This window comes from Rhinatrema bivittatum, chromosome 2, assembly GCF_901001135.1.
Source record: "Rhinatrema bivittatum chromosome 2, aRhiBiv1.1, whole genome shotgun sequence".
NCBI classification, from domain to species: domain Eukaryota; kingdom Metazoa; phylum Chordata; class Amphibia; order Gymnophiona; family Rhinatrematidae; genus Rhinatrema; species Rhinatrema bivittatum.
This window is the reverse complement of record NC_042616.1, coordinates 231112894-231130839: the sequence shown is the minus strand read 5'-3', so window position 1 is coordinate 231130839 and position 17946 is coordinate 231112894. Positions and strand designations below refer to the sequence as shown.

General features: G+C 42.1%; 1 protein-coding gene across 1 annotated transcript in view; it reads right to left on the bottom strand.

Moving 5' to 3' along the window:
* Positions 1 to 17946, bottom strand: part of KCNH8 (potassium voltage-gated channel subfamily H member 8) — a 988350-nt gene that overhangs the window by 473304 nt on the left and 497100 nt on the right. The window contains exon 6 of the mRNA XM_029589277.1: positions 3107 to 3264. Coding sequence (XP_029445137.1) covers positions 3107 to 3264 — 158 coding nt within the window. The remainder of the gene's footprint in view (positions 1 to 3106; positions 3265 to 17946) is intronic.

Below are 17946 nucleotides of genomic sequence, written 5' to 3'. Positions count from 1 at the left end.
CCAACCCCTCCCCTTTCATCAAAAATAGCCTCCCTGGAGCCATCCCTCCCACCCACCTGGACTTACCAAACTTATCCTGGTGATTTAGGGGGTAATTTTCCAAAGCGATCGCACACGTGTGATCACTAAATCAGGGCGGAATCAGGGCGGAGCCGGCACCAGAAGGGGGAGGAGTCAGGGCGGACTCCGCGATGACTTCGCTGACGGCGAAAAGGTAAGGGCCCTTTTCGCTGTCACTAGCGCGCCCAATAGCACCACCTTTTATGATGGCACTATTGGGTGCAAAAGCCGGCAGCGATAGCACTGTGGAGGTGCGATCTCTGCTGGCTTTCACAGGCCCACCCCCTGCTTCGCCACCCCGCCCCCCGTTATTGCTGGATTTTCTAAGGTCTGCAACCTTAGAAAATCCAGGCCTTCGTGAGGACCCAGAGCACTCGCTTAGGCTTCTGAATTGGTAGTGGCCATTTTCTAAAATCAGGATAGCTGCCCCTGTTATGTGAAAGTGGCAAAGGCAAGCTAGTGACTAGCACCATTTTGTAATATGGCCACTGCTAGGTCTGAAGCCCCTACTAGACTACCAAGGCAAGTTTGGTGAGCTCATGAGGATCAAGTGGGTGGGTGGCCTTGTTCCCAGGATGCTATTTTTGACCAAATGGCGGGGGGGGGGGGGGGTTGGGGGTTTGGGGTTGAGCCTGAACCTAGGTATCTTAAATGGATAAACTATTTTCGGGGGAACATTGACCATCTCCAGAGGTGTTGGGCATAGGGTAGGATGAGGTCTCCCAAGACCCCAGGGGTCTTTCAGACAGAGGGGGTGGGATTTACTCAGAGTTGATTAGCTCTTTTAAATCACTGCCCCGAGAGCATAAGATCTTGATGCTCCTGGGAAAAGTTAGATACAACTCCTGAGATGTACTAACTTTCATGCAAATATCAAAGCTTGCAATTTTTCTGGCAAGCTGTGTTATTTTATTTATATAAAATTAGCTAGTAATAAGCTGCTATACAAACATTAGCATGTAAATAATCTCATTACCATTTTAGTGTTATTAAGGGCAGAAAAAAATGTGGTATTTAAAATCTCTCATGTTATCATTGCTCTAAACCATTTACTGCATGGTAAACAGTGTTTATGGCACAGCAAATGCCTAGTGTGGCTTAGTAAATGAGGCCCTAAGTTTCTACCTGAGGCAATGGAGGTTGAAGTGACTTGCCCAAGGTCATAAAGAACACCAGTAGCAAATTTCCCTTACCGTGTCTGGCAAAATGAATAAGGATGTCCTAGCAAGCAAAATCTCAAAATATCCAATGGAAGGTAACACAATAAATTATTGTAGTTTAATTAAAATATAAAAGAAATAATTATATGTTACAATCATTTCAAATTGTATTATGGGTAAAGACTGGAAAACTTTCTCTCAACACTGAAAAAGATATCATCTTATTATTAATTAAACTTATGTAGTGTTTCAGCTATTTATGTAGTTTCATTTATCTCAGGTTTGTGGTAAGGCCTCATCTGAAGTACTGTGCTCAGTTCTGGAGACTGTATCTCAAAAAGAATAAAGATGGGATGGAAGACATCCAGATAAAAATGAACAAAAATGCTATGGGATCTGTATTGGAAGACCTTTGAGGAGAGGCTGAAGGATCTAAATATGTATATTCTGGAGGAGAGGAGGTGCAGGGGAGATATGATATAGACCTTCAGATTCCTGAAAGGTTTTAATGATGCACAGACATCAAATATTTTCTACTGTAATGATATGAAACACCAAGGGGGATCACTAAGAACCAACACCAGAAAGTATTTCTTCACAGAGAGGGTGGTGGATGCTGAATTCCCTCTCAGAAGAGGTGGTGCAGATAAGAACGGTAATGGGATTCAAAAATGCATGAGATAAGCACTGCAGATCCCTAGAGGCTAGAGGATGAAACTGAAGAAACAGGGTAACCTTTATTAACTTTAGGTGCAACATTTTTGCTTGGGGGTAACCTGCACAGAGCAACAGCTATTACCCTTGACAGAAAGCATGTGTAACTTGCATGTAGTGGCATTTACTACCACAATCAACTTACTGGGCAGATGGGATAGACCATTTGGTCTTTTTCTGATGTCATTTACAACGTTACTATGTTATATAGGATCCTAATGTGTTTTATAATTACAATACTTCAGACACACATACAGCCTTAGGGGCACAGTTTCACTTTGTACAAGAAGTGCTGTAATGTTTCATCTATATAGGATCCTAATGTGTTTTAGAATTTCATTATTTCAGTCTCATATATAGCTACTTCTGAATAAAAATCAATTTTCCAGTTTCAGTGACTGATTTGTATGATAATGTTCAAATGCATGCCACTTGCAACAAGTATGCATTGAAATCATGGAATTACAGGAAACATATCTTCACTAATAAGTTATAATTGACAATCTTTAATTAGACAATAGTTTAATTTGGATTTGATGAATCCATTTTTTTCAAATTATTCATTTAAGACTGTTTTCATACTTTTCCTGTTAATCATTTGTTAATCCATAAATAATATGCATGGAGTATATTTGTATACAAATATATCACATGCATATTTACTGTGGATATCCTGAAAACCAGGATATCCATTAATGTACTCCAGGCCTGGAGTTGACTATTTCTAAACTAGATAATAAAGAAATACTGAGTTCCAAATTCTATTTCCGATAAGCTGTAGATATAAAAATATTTACACTGTAAAGTGAATAGATATGACCTATAAAGCACAGGTTAGAAGAAAACAATGAAAGCTTAGGGCTCATTTGTACTCAATAGTTCTAATTTATCGATTTTTCTCTCTATGAAAAAAATCTTTGATAATCAAACCCATTGACTGAAATATACAGATATGCACTTTAAGTTGAAATCCTGAATATCTGCTAGTACCAATGGATGCAAGTTTTCATTTCACTTCTGTGTCAGAATATTTGGAAACCACTATGTCACAAAAATGAATAAAAATATAAAGCATGATTGATATTTTGCAACTTTTGAAATCTATAGCAAAGCCCCCAAAATAATCATATTAAAAATATGTCTGATAATAGAAAATGGAGCAAGATACTCACCACAGTGACATTAAAAGCATAAAGGAGATCAAAAGGAAGTGCAGCAATTAAATCAATGATGAACCAAGTAGTAACGTAGTGGATACAAATAGATCTTGCTTCAAATATAACTTGGCCAGACTTGCTGACATATGTTGTACGAAAATTTAAAATAATATCTGCTTGGCAAAGAAAGAAGAAAAGAAAATTAGATAATGCTGATCATTGAATGTCATCAGTCTTTCAAAATTCATTTTTTGTTTCCAAGTAGACTAAGACAAATTACGAGATGCAATAGACACAATTATTAAAATATAGTTTTACCATACTTATGCCTAGAGCTTAATGTACAAAGTTCAAATAATTAATTACTTTTTATCATGTTCTCAAATGTTATTGAATGTAAAATGTTGATTTTAACTACTGACTGTAAAAGGTTGTTGTAATTATAAACCGGAGTGAAGGCTTTCACCAAATCTCAGTATAGAAAAAACTTCAAATAAAATAATAAATAAAATAAATATATTTACAAGTATATATGTTACTAAATAAATTCATTTATTCTAGTTCAGTTTGAATCAATTATTGCTAGCATTTTCCATAAGATAAATACAAAGGAGTCAATTAAACTAACATACTTTACATTTTCTTCTGGGTATAGAAACAGTTTAAAATGTTAATTTATAAATCAAATATATTCAAATATTAGAAAATGGTTCATGTGACATTTTCTGTATATATGCAATATAAAACAATGCATAAAATAGAACATGTTGTGGACAATGCAATTCTATTTTTGCTAGATACAAAAATAAAGGTGTACAGAAATAAAATTCAACAGAAACGTTGTAGGTGATGCTATTTTATTACACTAACAATATACATTTCTGACAAGTTGCTTTACAATGGTTGTGTAAAGTAAAAGGGTTGGGGAGAAATGGTGTGTGGTCAGGGCTTCAAGATATTTACTAAATATCCTAGATTGGTGACTGGAAATCAAGGGCCTCTCTCTGTCCCCCTTGGCTGGCAGCAGTTCATTTAAGAAGAGTGTAGGCACCACAGTGTAGCAGGAGGAAGAGCTTCTGAACATGACTCTTGCTACTGCCAGCATTGAGAGCTGACTCAAAGTCACAGCATGAGCAAAGGAGGGAGAAGGAGGGAAACAGAGGAATAGTGAAGAAGGCAAAACAGGAGAAAGGCAGAAGAAAGGAAAAGAGAACAGGGCAGTGCAGTAAAAGCAAAGAAATAGGAAGGGAACAGAAGAAGAAAGGAGCGAAGCCGAGGGATTATTGAAAGAAAGGAACGAGGACCAGGATAGAGGAGATGAACAGAGAAAGGAGTAGAGTAGAATGAGAAAAACAGGAATAAGGAAGGAGAAATGAAAGGAGAAACCAGAGAAAGAAGGAAAAGATGAGCAGAGGAAAGACTGGAAAGAAGAAAGCAGAACAGAATAAAGGAAAAGGAGGGACACAGGAGCAAAAATAATATAAGCAGAGAGAGGTAAAGAAAATGGGAAAAGGAGTGAGGAACGGGGAGCAGAAGAGGGAATGGTAGAGCAGGAAAGAGAAGTCAAGAGTAGGAGAGGGTAGGTAAATTCAGAAGAATAGAGAAGTGAGCCATCTGGCTGTTTTCTGTGCCACAGATGTAGCCTTTTTTGTTGGTGCATTTTTATATTGTGCTATGTTCTTTTGTACAGAACTCTTCCTATATGTAGCAGTTCATGTTCTATTCTGAAATACCCTATGGCAGCTAAGTAGATAATAGCAACTTTCTGCTTATCTCTGTGTTGTGTAAATATCTTAAGTATGTGCATTTGTTTAAATGAAAATGCAATGAATAAGATTTTGGTTTGTTCTGAACAGAAAGAACCAAAAATTGCATCCTAAAAAATATCTGAAAATTTTCAGGCTTTTTCATATTTGTGCATTAATGAAAAAACAAACCAAAACAAAAAAATGTGCCTCTGATTGGACCAGGTATTGGCCTGGTCCTATCATAAAGGCCTAGGCCTTGGTCCCTTACCACGGCCCAAGGCCTGTTCCTGGTCCTGTAACTTAGAACCAGAGCTAGGCCTGTAAAACTGGTAGTCACCGAGGGGCCCTCTGTGAGGGCTATGTCTGATGCCAGGGTCTGGACTGAGGACTATTCCCATCACAGAGGCCTAAGCCCAGCCTGAACTTGGAACTGGGACCTGGCCTTAGACTAGGCCTCAGCACTGGGCTTAAGCCTTTGTGTTGGGACCAGGCATCTGATTGGACCTCAGCAATGGGACCAGACTTTGTGTTGGGCCTAGACCTAACTGATGAGACCAGACCTTGGATTGGGCCCCAGCATAGGGTCTAGGCCTTGGCCTCAGTGATGGAGACTGACCTTGGGCTGGGCCTCTGTACTGGGCCTTGACCTCATAAACAGGAACAGGCCTCATGCTGGGCTCTGGCCCCAGGTCCAGGCCAAGAGTCAGACCCCAGCTCCAGGTCTCGGTCTCAGGTCAGATCTTGATGCCAAGGCTTGGTCCTGCTGCACTTCCATTTTTTTGTTTCTGTTTTTTGCTGGGCATTTTTGTTGTTGTTTTGGAAGTTTTTTCTTGATTAATTTTTTTTTCAGTTTGTCAGTCGAACCAAACCAAAAAAAAGAAAGAAAATTAAATGTATTGAATCTTGATAAAGGCCCCACCTCCTGGAAATGATAGTATTTTATTTATTTATGCTTTTTATATACCGTCGTTCCAACAAATGGTCACAACAAACCAAAACGTTTGGGACTGCACATCCCTAATATATATGTAACAGCACCTCAATTCCCTGTGATCAGTATCATATCCCAAACCATTCACAGGAGGCAAGCAATATTACTAGTTATTTTGCTGAGTTTAGAATATATGTATTTGTGGTCTACTAATCTCGCTGAGATCCAGAATCCTTGCAATAGATAAGATAAAAGCACACTGAAAGATAATCTACTCACTAATTGCTTAATTAAATACAAGTCTCTTACTGTTGGTCTCACCATCAGGATTTCTTCCTTCTTTCTTTCTTATCTCCATTCCCACATTTCTTTTTCTGAGTCTATCTTGTCTGATCTATTAAGATAGCAACTACATAGCCTACTTAGCTGTTTAGCTTTCACAAGTCCTCCATATACTAAGATAACAACAACTTTCTCCTCCATCATGTGTGTTAGTAATATACTGTATTTTTCTGCTATGAAATGCCAACTGTCAAATGACAAATTCATAACCATAGTAACTGTGTTCATGTAACATACATGAACAATCAATACAGAATTTAGAATACTCTCAGGGACTAACAATTTCAGTTATTTTTTACTTATATTAACCCTTTCAGAAATCTGAGAGTATTCCTCTATTTATAACTGATTATAGCACCATCATGGGCGTCTAGGTTCCAGAAGGATGTAAGCATGGCTACACCTGTACCCACAGACTTGGGAATTAAGTAGCTTCTGTTTCTCAATGATATGGAAACAGGAAGACAAAGTAGTATGGCAGCAGAAGGAGATCCCTGTCATTTCTGTTAGAGCCTAGAGATGTAGTAGCGGGTGAAGGGGCCCAGCCTATCAAAGACAGGTTTCAGGGGTTGGGAAGGAAAGAATTAAAATTCTGCAGCGGCTGCAGGGGAGGGTACTCTGAGTGACTGCAGTGGTTCCAGGTGATGTGTTTCTCCTCACTTCTGACCCTATGCCCAATCCAGCCTTCTTCTCACCTCTGTTTCTTTCCTCCATACCGCCTACTTCTTCCTGTCTTTTATTCTTTTGACTCATCTTTCTCTCTTTCACTTCTCCTTTGCTCTATTCCTCCATCTTCTTTTGCTTCACCCATCCTCTTGTCTTTTTCTACCTTGTCCCTCTCTTCTCTCCCCACTTCATCTCTGCTTCTTCATCTTGCTCTTCTTCTCTCCTTCTTCTCAACTCTGCTTCTTTCATCTCTTCTCTCCTCTCTTATCCTTTCTGCTTCTTGTGCTCATTAGCATTTAAATGCTCTCAATATTCTGAATGTGCCAATGCATTCAAAGAAAAGGCATCTAAACATTCTGAATATACTCCATCCAATGCAACAAACTATCCAAGAAGGAAGAACACATTCCACGGTACCAAACATGTTGGAAATATCCAAGCAACATAAGGAATCTCCTCTGTAAAATTCAGCATTAGGGATGTGCAGAGCAAAATTTTATGTTCATATTTTTTATGTCCGAAAGGGGGTCCCACTTGCGGCCAATATGGACATAAAAAAAATCCAATGAGTTGGGTATATGTACATATGTGCAAAAAAAAAATTTAAACCCCCTCACCCTCCTTAATCCCCCCCCTAGACTTACCACAACTCCCTGGTGATCGAGCGAGGAGTGAGGACGTCATTTCTGCAATCCTTGGCGAGAAGCATGTGACATCGGTGGCACGTCGAGTGACGCGGCGTCACGTGATTCCCGGCTCGTTCGCGCCGGACGGCTCGTTCGGCCCAAAAAGAACTTTTGGCCAGCTTGGGGGGGCCTCCTGACCCCCCCAAGCTGGCCAAAAGTTCTTTTTGGGCCGAACGAGCCGTCCGGCGCGAACGAGCCGGGAATCACGTGATGCCGGCATCACTCGACGTGCCGCCGACGTCACATGCTTCTCGCCAAGGATTGCAGAAATGGCGTCCTCACTCCTCGCTCCATCACCAGGGAGTTGTGGTAAGTTGGGGGGGGGGATTAAGGAGGGTGAGGGGGTTTATATTTTTATTTTGGCTCAACAATCGCGATTTCCCACATATCGAACATATCTATGTTCGATATGTGGGAAATCCGATCGTTTATGTCGAATCAATTTTTTAAGTAAAAAAAAAATATGAGTTGCGTTTTACTAATGCGGTCAATCCGAATGCACACCCCTATTCAGCATAGTTGTTTCAGCACAGAACTCCTAAACATTAGGTCATGTAGACTTGCATATGCATCATCTAAGAAGGCCTTTCTGAAAATATCGAGGTCTCCTACTGCAACACCCACCACTAACTCAAAATGTATTTCATCTTTCAAGATCCAATGATTTTGGGGATTCCAGTGATATGGGGGAAAGGAAACCATGGCCACCCTATGCCTCAGAAAAGGCAACAAAAAGGAACTTCAACTACTACCTATCAACACTTTCATGACTATCACTTTCTCACCCATAAGAGGACTTCTTACACTCTTTAAAAAGGCCCAGTGATGCACGTAAAGCCCCGGGACGCATGTAAGTCCTGGGGCTTTACTAAAGGGGCGGTTCGGGGGCAGGGTAGGGGGTTGTCTGGGGGCGGGGCCAGAGGCCTCCGATACAGCAGCCATTGCCGCTGTGTTGGAGGATCGCGTGCCGGCAGGCTGCCGGTGCGTGCAAAAGGTAAGACAAACATCGAGGTGGGGGGGGGGGGGTTAGAATAGGGCTGGGGGAAAGGTTAGGGGAAGGGGTGTGAAGGTCAGGTTAAGGAGGAGGGAACGGGGGAAGGCAGTGCAGCTTGGCGCGTGCAAGGTGCACAATTGTGCACCACCTTGTATGTGCCGACCCACAATTTTATAACATGTGCACGCCTGTGCGCACATGTTATAAAATTGGGCGTACATGTGTGCGCGCCAGGTAGCGCACGCACATGTATGCCCACACGCACCTTTTAAAATCTACCCCTCAATGTATAAGACACATAGGCCTGGTAAAATCCAGATCAGTCAACAAGAAATACCCAGTGATACATGGCATTGTAAATGAACAAAACTTAGATATCTTAGAAATAATTGACACATGGCAGGAAGCAGCAGGCAGAGTTTCATTGAACAATCTATGTCCAGAAGGCTTCCCTATCTTGCATCAACCCAGACCAGGAAGACATGGAAGGGGATTAGCAGTCTTATTCTTATTAATCAACCTGTACTAAATCCCTCTCTCTCAGCTATCAGAATCAGAATGCCTACAGGTCCAACTAGGAGTTGAGAGTACAATAGGGCTCCTGGTGGTTAACTGAACCCCTTGATACAACACATCATCCTTACAAGAGCTACTAGAGTTTATCATAGATGCAACTCTGAGATTGCCCAACCTAATAATTATGGGAGATTTTAACCCATATATAGAAAATCTGACATTTCTCACAACAGATTTTCTCACCATCAAGATGATACTATGTCTCACTCAAGATGTTAAACTCCCAGTACTTAAGAAGGGACACCAACTTGATTTTCTACATGGGGGTGAAAAATTCAGAATATCATGAGAATGGTATTGAGATAATGCTGCTCTCATGAACCAATCATTTATTAATTAAGTTGCCGCTATGCAGCAATTTTAAAAAAACGGACACTGTTAGATCCTTGAAAATAATCTAGAACAAGAAATGTCAGACCCTTAAAAACCTGCTAAAAGCCCTAGATTACTCACCGGTGGATGATAAGGTATCAACTGTAATAGACTAGGAAAATTTATGAAATAAAAACCTAGCCAAATTCCTGGACAAAATTGTGCCACAAAAAATGTCCTATGTCTTCCACAGAGAAGCTTCTCTGGGTAATCCCAAGATCTTCAAGTCCTACAATGACATCATGGACAAATTACGATGCATACTTCATGTAACAACCTAATGCATGACTATAAAGCCAAAAAAAAAAATACTTCTCTCAGTGTATTGAACAAACAGGTATCCAGGTGAAGCCTTTCAAAGTTTAGCCTTCACCTGGATACCTGCAGTCTTTTACTGTGTAGTTTTACATTTGCTGCTATGGTTTGTTGAATTTCTGATATTTTTATGTATGTTATCATGTTCCCCACCCTAAACTTTGGAGGGTGTTGGATACAAATAATTTTTAAATAAGTAAATCAATCAATCAATCAATCAATCAACCAATCAATAAAGCCCCAAACCGAACCAAGAAGCTGTTTAAAATAGAAAATGGGCTGCTACAACCCTTACATCAATAGAAACATACCTGTTAATCTAAACTAACATTAAACAGCTTTGCCTCCTTCATAACAAAATCAAACACCTCTATTGGCACTATGAAGATTTCTTCCACACAGAGACAAAGCTAAGCACAACCTCTCCAATTATACTAGAGGTATGGAACTCATACCATCACGGAAGAGGGTCTCAAAAATACCCAACAACATGCACTTTCAACCTTTGCCCACCAAGTTAGTGAAGCTAGCAAGCAGAGGTCTCAGAACCTGGACATCCAAAATGATAAACTCCTTCTTCTCTAAGGAACTGCTACTTACATATCAGAAAAATGCTGTGATGCTTCCATTATTTAAGAAAAAAGACCATTCTGGATGTAGACAAGTCTGAAAACTACTGCTCAGTGCCTTGTGAACCTTTGTAAGGATCATATATAACCCTCCATGCTACCAGGAGTCAATGCAGAGCATATAAGATAGGCATAATCTGATCTTATCAAGCTGTACCTAATAAAATATGAGCTGCAGAGTTTTGAATTGTCTGCAATGACTTAATTGTTGAAACAGGGAGACCCAAGTATTTACTAATACAATAATCAATCCCTGATATGACTGGTGCTTGTAACATTGTACAAAAATCTTCAATTTCCAAATATGACTTCATCTTTCTCAAAAGATAAAGTTTATAGAAAAAGCTATGAACTATGGCCTATACCTGTGAATGAAAGCACAATTCAGTATCTAATATCACCCCTAAGATTTTAGCCTCCAAAAAGATTACTTTGTTCTGTGGGGATGTGCAGAAGGGATGGATTCGTTCGATTCAGTATTCGTATTCATCGGGACCCAAATACATTGCATTCATTCAATGGGGGACCCGATCCATTGATAAGCTGTATTTGTTTTCCGATTCCCATAAAAGTCAATGGGGGAAGTATTTGCAGCCTATTTTTGGCTGCAGAATTGGGGTTTTATTATCAATTCTGATGAAATGTCTGGGGAGCAATCATCAGAACGAGAAAAGAACTCCAAGGTACTTAGACTGTGGCAAAGTGGCACCAAAGTGGCATGAATAGCCTAAGGCACTGTAAAGGGGCAAAGGGGTACCAGAAGTGGTAAGAGTACTTTAACAGAGGCACAATGCAGCAGTGAGAGTGTCAAAAACACACCACAGCTTCAAAAGAGAGCACTGATAACAGATGCATGAACCCTCAAAGGCAGCATGACAGGCAAAGCAGCAAGACAAGTGGCATCAACATTCTACAGCACAATGAAGGGAGAATATAGCAAGCAGAAAGACTAGCACCAACACACTGAGGAACCATGAAAGTGGCAAGAACACCACAAAGAGTTGAGTGAGTCATCTGGTGTATGGCAGCAAGGCAGAGTGGCAGAAAGCTGATAGGGGCAAGACAGGCTGGCAGAGCGGAGGAGTCTGGTCCCTGTGGTTTTGATAGGGGCAAGACAGGCTGGCCCTGGGGAGAGTTCCCTTTTCTTTGAGCAGGAAAGGGCTCCCTAGAATGGTTTCGCCCCTAGAGTGGGGTGTTTCCATTGGCATCTAGTGAGCTCTCGCTGGTCTTTTAAAATCTGATGGACGTAGCAGAAATACAAACAAGAATTTTCAAGGCTGAGGTGGAGGAGGGTGCATGTGAACAGCAGTTCAACATGGGTCAGAGGGTAGATACAGGCTGGCTACACAGGGGAGAGTTCCCTTTCCTTTGAGCAGGGAAGGGCTCCCTGGAATGGGTTGGCCCCTAGAGTGGAGCACGAGCCTTCAAAGCATGGCGATGTGGAGCAGGATGCCATGTGAACAGTGGTTCAACATGGGTCAACCGGTGCTAATAGATAGGCTGCTACACCGGGGAGAGTTCCCTTGAGCAGGAAAGGACTCCCTTGGAATGGTTTGGCCCCTAGAGTGGAGCTCGAGCGTTCAAAGCGTAGCAACGTGGAGCAGGGTGCCATGTGAACAGCGGTTCAACATGGGTCAACCAGCGCTAAGAGAAACCTGTGAGGGAGTCAGTTGGACCGTTAGATGACAGAGGGGTTAAAGGGGCTGTTATGGCTATTGATGTTTGGGTGGATGCTTGGACACTGTGGCAGCTGACCACGCCCATGGGGGGCAGTCCTGTGAGGGACCACAGTGTCAGGCTAGACTCTGGACACACAAACACAGACTTGAATCTTTTATTAAACAGTTTTGGAAACCACCAGAGGTGGAAGTAGTGAGTAGTGGATGTTGAGCCCGGCTGGGCAGGTCTCCCACAGAACACTGGAACAGCAAATCCTCTGCTAGGCTGTGCTGTAGTGGAAAGAGACTGAGAGTTATGAGTACACAATGAGAAACATTCAGAGTCTCAGGTAGAATTAGGAGAAGCTCCGAGACAGGGAGAGCAGGCCCTCAAGGAGCGAGTACCTGATCCCTTAGAGCAGAGAGACTCAGTTGTATTGGACTCACGCAGCAGTAACAGAGATTCCACTAGACGAGAGGTCTGGCACTGGAACAGAGGGCAGGCCTCGAGGAGCAAATACCTGGTTCCAGAGAAGCAGTGCTGTGGAATAGATGGTAGTTGTACTCACAGTTCTTTATAAAGCTTCTATAGTATTTTGTGAACCCCAAAATTCATCTCAGGGCCTTCAGACTGGTAGGTTGAGACCAATTCTTGATACTCTCTAATTTTTGGGGATCCATCCGGAAGCCTTGTTTCGAGACAATATAGCCAAGAAAAGGCACAGATTCTTTGTGAAATTCACACTTTGACAATTTGGCATAGAGGTGATGTTCTCGAAGTCTCAGTAATACTTGTTTGACATCTGCTAGATGAGTAGACATATCCTGTGAGAATATCAAGATGTCATCTAGTTAAACAATGACACTTTTGTACAGAAGGTCCTGCAGAATGTCGTTCATCATGTTCTGAAACACAGCGGGAGCATTGCACAGGCCGAAGGGCATTACCATATATTCGAAATGGCCATCTCGAGTGTTGAAAGCTGTTTTCCACTCGTCGCCATCGCAGATGCGAACCAAGTTATAGGCTCCCTTTAGGTCAAGTTTTGAGAATATCTTGGCTCCTTGAAGTCAATCAAACAGCTCTGAGATCAGAGGTAAGGGTATCTGTCTTTAATCGTGATCTCGTTCAGACCTCAATAGTCGAAACAAGGACACAGAGTGCCGTCCTTCTTCCCCACGAAGAAGAAGCCTGCGCTCGCAGGAGACTTAGAGGGTATAATGAAACGTTTTTGCAGGCTTTCCTCAATGTACTCGGACATGGCCTTGTTTTCTACCATCGACAGCAGGAAGACACATCCCTTAAGAGCTTCAGCATTAGGTTTCAGTCTTATTGCGCAGTCATAAGATCTATGTGGCGGAAGGATGTCAGCAGCTTCTTTGGAGAAAACAACATGAAATGATGCATACTGAGGTGGCAGTCCTGGCATCACTGGAGTTGTAGGCTTGCAGAGAATAGGAAAGACCTCCTTTAGGCATTTGCCATGACATTCTGGGCCCCAACGGGAGAGTTCCAGCATAGCCCAGTTGAATTGTGGCATGTGCAGCTGCATCCAGGGTAACCCCAGAACAATAGGGTTCATGGCCTTCTCTAACACAAAGAAGGAAATTGACTCTGTATGGAGGGCTCCGGTGTGGAGGGATACCGGTTCGGTACAACAGGTAACATCACCCGGTAATGGTTCTCCATGTATGGATGATAAGAGTAGTGGAGTCTTCAACGTGGTGAGGAGAATCCTCAAATGTTCCACTAATCATCGTAGAATAAAATTACCTCCTGCCCCTGAGTCCACCAGGGCAAGGGTCTGGAATTCCAAAGGTCCACAGATCAGAGAGAGAGCGGAGGAGAGGGCATCGTAAGGCCTAAGAAAAGTCCTCCCGCAGGACTTAGGCCCGTCTGTTTCCCGGACATATGGGGCATGTTTGGACTGCATGACCAGCTTGTCCACAGTACATGCACCAGCAATTCCTCTTCCGAAGTCTTCTCTCTTTGGATGTCAGGTGACTGCGACCAAGTTGCATCGGTTCTTCACCACTGGCAATAGGCATTATAGGAACCATCCTGAGTGCAGGTTTAGCACGAACTTCTTTCTGAACAGGTCCTTTACCAGGTTTGAGTTCTTGCACCTTATCATGAAGCCGGTGATCAGTTCTAGTAGCTAAGGAAACTAACTCATCCAGCGAGTCAGGTGTCTCATTAGCAGACAGCTCATCCTTCAAGCGGGAGGAGCTTGACAGAAACTGTTAGTGAAGTCTTCCAAGTAGAAAGGTTTGAAGATGCAGGTAGCGATTCAGGGAACTTGGGCCCTTGAGGAGCGAGTACCGGTTTCCTGATAGCACCTGAAAAAAGCAGAAGAGGCCCACGAGGAGCGGGTTACCCATTAGCAACCCCGAAGGGTGTAAAAGTTCCAGATAGCGCTGGAGTGGCAGAGCAGTTTCGGTATGGAGAGCGAATCCCATCTGACAAGAGACCGTTGCTAACTTGATGAGCTAGCAAATACTGTAGGCTTAAATATCTGGGCAGCATGACGTCATAGCAGGGGGACGCCCCTGAGGTTCGTGCCAACGTGGAAATAAACATGAGGGTGGTTTGCGTGCGCACGCCCTAAGGTACCTTGGAGGAGCATGGCGGGAGGCAGCACCAAAGCCGGTCCTGGGACACCGGAGAGGACGGCAAACAGATGCCACGGCAGCCAGTAGTCCGAGGTGAGTGGGAGGAGCCACAAGTAGTGAGAGGTAGGTGGGGCGAAGCCGTCGAAGACCGACGGTCACAACAGGGGCTCTTATGGAAGATAAGGCCATTGCAGAAAGACTAAATGAATTGTTTGCTTCCGTATTTACTAATGAGGATGTTGGGGGAGATACCATTTCCGGAGATGGTTTTCAAGGGTGATGAGTCAGATGAAGTGAACCAAATTACTGTGAACCTGGAAGATGTAGTAGGCCAGATTGAAGAATTAAGAGTAGCAAATCACCAGGACCGGACGGATGAAATTTCTTATCTATTCGTTAAAATTTGTAACCTATCATTAAAACCATCCATTGTACCTGAAGACTGGAGGGAGGCCAATGTAACCCCATTATTTAAAAAGGCTCCGGGGTCGATATGGGAAACTATAGACCAGTGAGTCTGACTTCAGTGCTGGGAAAAATAGTGGAAACTATTCTAAAGTTCAAAATCATAGAGCATATAGAAAGACATGGTTTAATGGAACACAGTCAACATGAATTTACCCAAGGGAAGTCTTGCTTAACAAATCTGCTTCATTTTTTTGAAGGGGTTAATAAACATGTGGATAAAGGTGAACCAGTAGATGTAGTGTATTTGCATTTTCAGAAGTCCCTCATGAGAGGCTTCTAAGAAAACTAAAAAGTCATGGGAAAGTGTTGCGTCCGTCAGCCTCAGATGGCTTCATCCCACATGCCTCACCTCAATATTCACTTTCTCCACCAGCCTTGGGAATATGGAAACTGCCGCATTTGCTTGCCGCACTCTCCAGCGTCCTTGGAACGGCTATGCCAAGGCCTTCCACCACGATTCACCTGAGGGCCTCCTAGGGTGTGCGTGCGTGTGCTACCCATGTCTTTAGTCCAACACTGGCGCGAACCTCAGGGGCGTCCCCCTCGGGTGACGTCACACATCCGGGTATTTAGGTTGCCCATTTGCTGACTGACTTTGAGTTAGCAAGGATTGGATTCGTCCGGTCTAAGCTGCACTTCCGCTTCTTGCTGCTGCTAGAAGCTTTCTCTACCCTCCGGGGTTTTACTAACTTGGGTACCCGCTCCTCGGGGGCCCTATGCTTCTTTCCAGGTGCCTATCCAATATCCAGGTACTCGCTCCTCTAGGGCCTGAGCTGTCTACCTTGGTGCCTGCTACTATTACTTCTACCTGCTGGGAACTCCACCATTACAGCTAAAAGAGTGTGAGTAATTTAAAATCTACCAGTCTGTCTCACCTACTTGAAAATTTTGAAAATTTGCATCAGAGCTCCCTATACTACCATTGTGGGAAGGGTCTCCTCAGCTGCGTTCCCCAGACTGCTGCTTCAGGAATCTACTCACTAGTCACTACTGCCACCTCTGGTGAACTCTACAAGCTAAGAATCCACCAAACACCTCAAAACCATAACAGATAGGAGTTTATGTCCTTTCGTGGATTACAAACTGGTTAAAAGACAGGAAACAGAGTAGGATTAAATGGTCATTTTTTTTCAGTAGAAAAGGGTAAGCAGTGGAGTGCCTCAGGGATCTGTACTTGGACCAGCGCTTTTCAATATATTTATAAATGATCTGGAAGGGTATACGACAAGTGAGGTTATCAAATTTTCAGATGATACAAAATTATACAGAGTAGTTAAATCACAAGCGGATTGTGATACATTACAGGAGGACCTTGAGAGACTGGAAGATTGGGCATCCAAATGGCAGATGAAATTTAATATGGACAAGTTCAAGGTTTTGCATATAGGGAAAAATAACCCTTGCTGTAGTTACACAATGTTAGGTTCCATATTAGGAGCTACCACCCAGGAAAAAGATCTAAGCATCATAGTGAATAATACTTTGAAATCATCAGCTCAGTGCGCTGCAGCAGTCAAAAAAGCAAACAGAATGTTAGGAATTATTAGGAAGGGAATGGTTAATAAAATGGAAAATGTCATAATGCCTCTGTATTGCTCCATTGTGAGACCGCACCTTGAATACTGTGTACAATTCTGGTCACTGCATCTCAAAAAAGATATAGTTGCGATGGAGAAGGTACAGAAAAGGGCAACCAAAATTATAAAGGGGATGGAACAGCTCCCCTTTGAGGAAAGGTTGAAGAGTTTAGGGCTGTTCAGTTTGAAGAAGAGACGCTGAGGAGGGATAAGATAGAGGTCTTTAAAATCATGAGAATCTTGAATGTTTAGATGTGAATTGGTTATTTACACTTTCGGATATTAGAATGACTAGGGGGCACTCCATGAAGTTAGCAAATGGCACATTTATTTATTTATTTATTTGACACATTTCTATACCATTTTACCAGTAATATTACTGTTCAAAGCGGTTTACAATAATAACTTAAGATAGGAGTATAATAAAATAATAATAAATAAATAAACCAAAAATAAAACAAAGATAAAACAAGAATACAATAAAGTAAGAATAAAAATACAATGGGAATAATTATCAATAATATAACTTATAATGGTATAAGAAAGAAAGTTGGCAACTATTTTATAAAAATTCAAAGAAGAGAAAATCATATGAAAGTAATTAACTTAAAATGTTAATAAAAAGGCGCTAAATAAACGGTGCCCGTCTGATATTGTTACTCCAGGCTAAGGAGTTCCCATATCTTTAAAAGCTAATTGGAATAGATGAGTTTTCAGTGCTTTTTAAAACTCCTTTGCGCTTGGTATTTGCCTTAAGGGGTTCGGCAAAGCGTTCCAGAGCGTAGGTCCTACCACTGAGAAAGCTCGGTTTCTGGTTACATTTAGTGTAGCATTTTTTACTGATGGCACTTCCAGCAGGTTTTGTCCTGCTGACCTGAGTTCTCTCTGGGGCTTGTAAACTCTCAGCGAAGAGTTTAAGACTAATCGGAGAAAATTCTTTTTCACTCAATGAACAATTAAGCTCTGGAATTTGTTGCCAGAGGACGTGGTCAATGCAGTTAATGTAGCTGAGTTTAAAAAAGGTTTGGATAAGTTCTTGGAGGAGAAGTCCATTAACTGCTATTAATCAAGTTGACTTAGGGAATGGCCTCTGCTATTACTGGCATCAGTAGCATGGAATCTTTTTGGTGTTTGGGTACTTGCCAGGTTCTTGTGGCCTGGTTTGGCCTCTGTTGGAAACAGGATGCTGGGTTTGATGGACCCTTGGTCTGACCCAGCATGGCAATTTGTTATGTTCTTATGTTCTTAACTAGAGAATAGGATATTGCAAACAGCACACA